General features: G+C 36.8%; 1 protein-coding gene across 1 annotated transcript; it reads right to left on the bottom strand.

Annotated features, from left to right (window-relative positions):
• Positions 1-207: 207 nt before the first annotated feature.
• On the bottom strand, positions 208-2933 carry LOC106123252 (uncharacterized). Its single transcript, XM_013319487.1, has 5 exons — positions 2822-2933; positions 2138-2257; positions 1647-1757; positions 1081-1181; positions 208-971 (listed from the first exon to the last, which is right to left on the bottom strand). Exons 2-5 carry the CDS (start codon positions 2204-2206, stop codon positions 890-892), a joined length of 363 nt encoding a protein of 120 aa, XP_013174941.1. The 5' UTR covers positions 2207-2257; positions 2822-2933; the 3' UTR covers positions 208-889.
• Between the last annotated feature and the right edge of the window lie 8 nt (positions 2934-2941).

Genomic DNA, 2941 nt, shown 5'->3' with positions numbered 1-2941 from the left:
AACTTAGGGTAGGCTCCGAGCCCCTCGGTGGGGAAGTATAGTGAGCTGATGATGATTAGTACATATTCAAATCGGAAATGGAAAAACACATTGGTACACGGCGGGATTCGAACCCAGGACCTGCAGATTGCAAGTCAAGTGCTTGACTCCTGAGCCATTGACGCTCAATGCAATTGCGTGTATGTCTATAAATGTATAGAACATTTATAGACATACACGCAATGCAATCACCAACTCTACACAACTATGTATTTTAGTGTAGAGGGGAGCATTTTACACGGTCTTTCAACTCGGTGGGGACCGAATCGACCGTGTCATAATGAAATCCACAAATGTTTAGTTAAACCGGCCTAGGAATGGATGGATTGTAAGAAAAGTGACATGATCAAGGGAGAGACTATAAAAAAACAGGGACAATCGAAATAGATGACTTCCTTAGAGTGTTTAAGGCAGGGTTAGCGTTAGAGTGCGGTTAGGCGCCCATTTAAGGCGCCTGAAAAAGGCGCCCATTTAAGGCGCCTGAAAAGGGCGCCGCAAAACTGACAATTTTCTGTCACTTGTGAAATTACAAAAATGTAATCCAGTTTTATCCCCCCCCCCCAATGCATGTTAAAAAAGGAGGCGCCGTAAAAGTTTCGCCCAGGGACCTAGTACAGCTACTAGACTAAGGATGACAAAAAAATATGATATTGCAATTTGAAACCAAAAAATATAGATTAATTTTATTAGAGTATTAATTTTCGAATCTTTTCATTTGTGAATTTATAAAACTTCACTTATTGCAAAGTCAACTTAAATCTCAAACTAATAAAGTTCAATTTTTTTATGAAAAGCGTAAACATTCGTACATATTGCACCTTATTTCCATATCTATAAGATACAATTTGCTTTAAGCCGCACATCCTTCTAACTTTAAATCTAATTCCACTTTAACATCTTCTGATTGTAACTCAGTTACCAGCTCACGTAATCTGAAAATACAAATTTTACTTATGACACTCTGCAGAAGAATAGTATAGTATAGAATAATAATTGTGAGTTACGATCGTTTACATAGGATCCATCCTATATGTTACTTACTCAGCGAGCTGTGTAGGTGTGACATAAACTGTGTCAGCTTTAAAATCATCAGACGCCGGGAACTTGAGTGTACCAACATCTACCGTCTTTGGATTCATTGCCTAAGTAACATAAGACATATTTATTACGATAAAGAAATATAGCTAAAAAAAATATTAACATTGTATCCAATGAAAGAAATCCAAGGATATCACAATATGATCCACATTTAGTGATATGAGGCGCCTCAATTTTTATGACTTGGGGCGCCTCACTTTTTATGACTCGGGGCGCCTCATTTTTGCAACCTGCGGCGCCTTAACTATCCAATCAATATGTAAAGTCTTGTATGTAGAGACACGTCACTGACACTTTAAGTTAAAAAAAAGCTGCAATAAAATTTACTTTTCTCAACAATTTATTTAGCTAATTGATATTAAAGTTACTAGCAGTTTCAATTCAATTAGTAATGATCTGAATATTTCGTCATAATAATAAAATAAGATTAAACTATTTTACTCTAAAAACAAAGAACTCAGTAAGAGTATTGTGAGTTGTGCTCTGAGTTACTCGGATGTAAAACTTACTGCAGCGAGTTCTGTAGTTGGGAACTCGGCAAAGTCCGCTTCAACGCAACGCCACGGTCTGTACAGTAAGAGTAGGTTGCGTGCCTCCAATTGTAGAGATGCTAAACGCTCCTAAATATAGACCAAGAGTTAATGGAGATCGTAATTATCTAATACCACAAAGATCTGTTAAACTATCTTTGTATAGAAATTAAATTAGTATTTTTAAAAATTATGTGACTAAAAAATTATAAAAACAACAGTTCTAAAACACTTTTATAATAAAAATATCGTCAAATTCAATCATATAGTCGAAAAAATTTATTTTTAATAGCTCTTGTACTTTATTTTGGAATTTTTTTATTTGATTTGTTATTGATGCGATTGTTTAGATGAATGGATAGATGGATATAACGAATCTTGATAACATAGATACTAAGTTCTTTTTTAGTTCCACACGGACGGAGTCGCGGGAAACAACCTAATAATCATTTAAAGTGCGAGTTAATTACCTCAAGTTGTCGTCTAATCTCTCGTTGTCTCTCTTTATGTTGCTGCACCACTTTGGGATAGTCGACCATCTTCTCTGGTAACTTGATCAGACCAGACCGGGCTATTGATAGAGTCCATTCCTGTTAGAAAATATTTATAAGAATCTTATTAAATATATATATTTTTATAACAGAAGGGGGCGAACGAGCAGCGGGAACACCGAGGTGTTCAACGACACCCATGGACATCAGCAATACCAGAGGAACCGCAGATGCGTTGCCTTTGAGATGGTGATATGCTCGCTTCTTGAAGGACCTTAAGTCGTAGCGATTTGGAAATACCGCCAAGGACAGACCATTCCACAACTCTGCTGTGCGAGGCAGGAAGTGACTAAATATAACTAATATTTCATCTAGAGCTATTGATAGTTTCATTAAATATATATTTTTAAATGTTATTAACGATATAAATGTGCATCAACCAGTGCCATATTGTGACGTCACAGCTTTAAAAAAATAATCAAAATTAAAAAATTCTCTCTCTCCACCTGAAACACAATCTTCCGTACACTCACAATCTACAACCAAAACACTCAAAATCTACAATCCAAACACTCAAAATTTACAATCCAAACACTCAAAATTTACAACCTGTAAACTCACAACCTACAACCCAAACACTCATTACCTATCACTATCACTCACCGATTGCAACTGTTGGAGTCGTCTCTCCAAATTGTGCACTGCCTGTCTCCTCGCGACAGCCGCTGCTGAGTCCGGGTTGTAAAGCGGACGTAACGCTCGCACTGTACTACGTTCAGCACG

This window comes from Papilio xuthus, unplaced genomic scaffold, assembly GCF_000836235.2.
Source record: "Papilio xuthus unplaced genomic scaffold, Pxut_1.1 DF828966.1, whole genome shotgun sequence".
Taxonomy (NCBI): Eukaryota; Metazoa; Arthropoda; class Insecta; order Lepidoptera; family Papilionidae; genus Papilio; species Papilio xuthus.
Note: the sequence above shows the minus strand (reverse complement) of the source record. Positions and strands in the feature narration are given on the sequence as shown.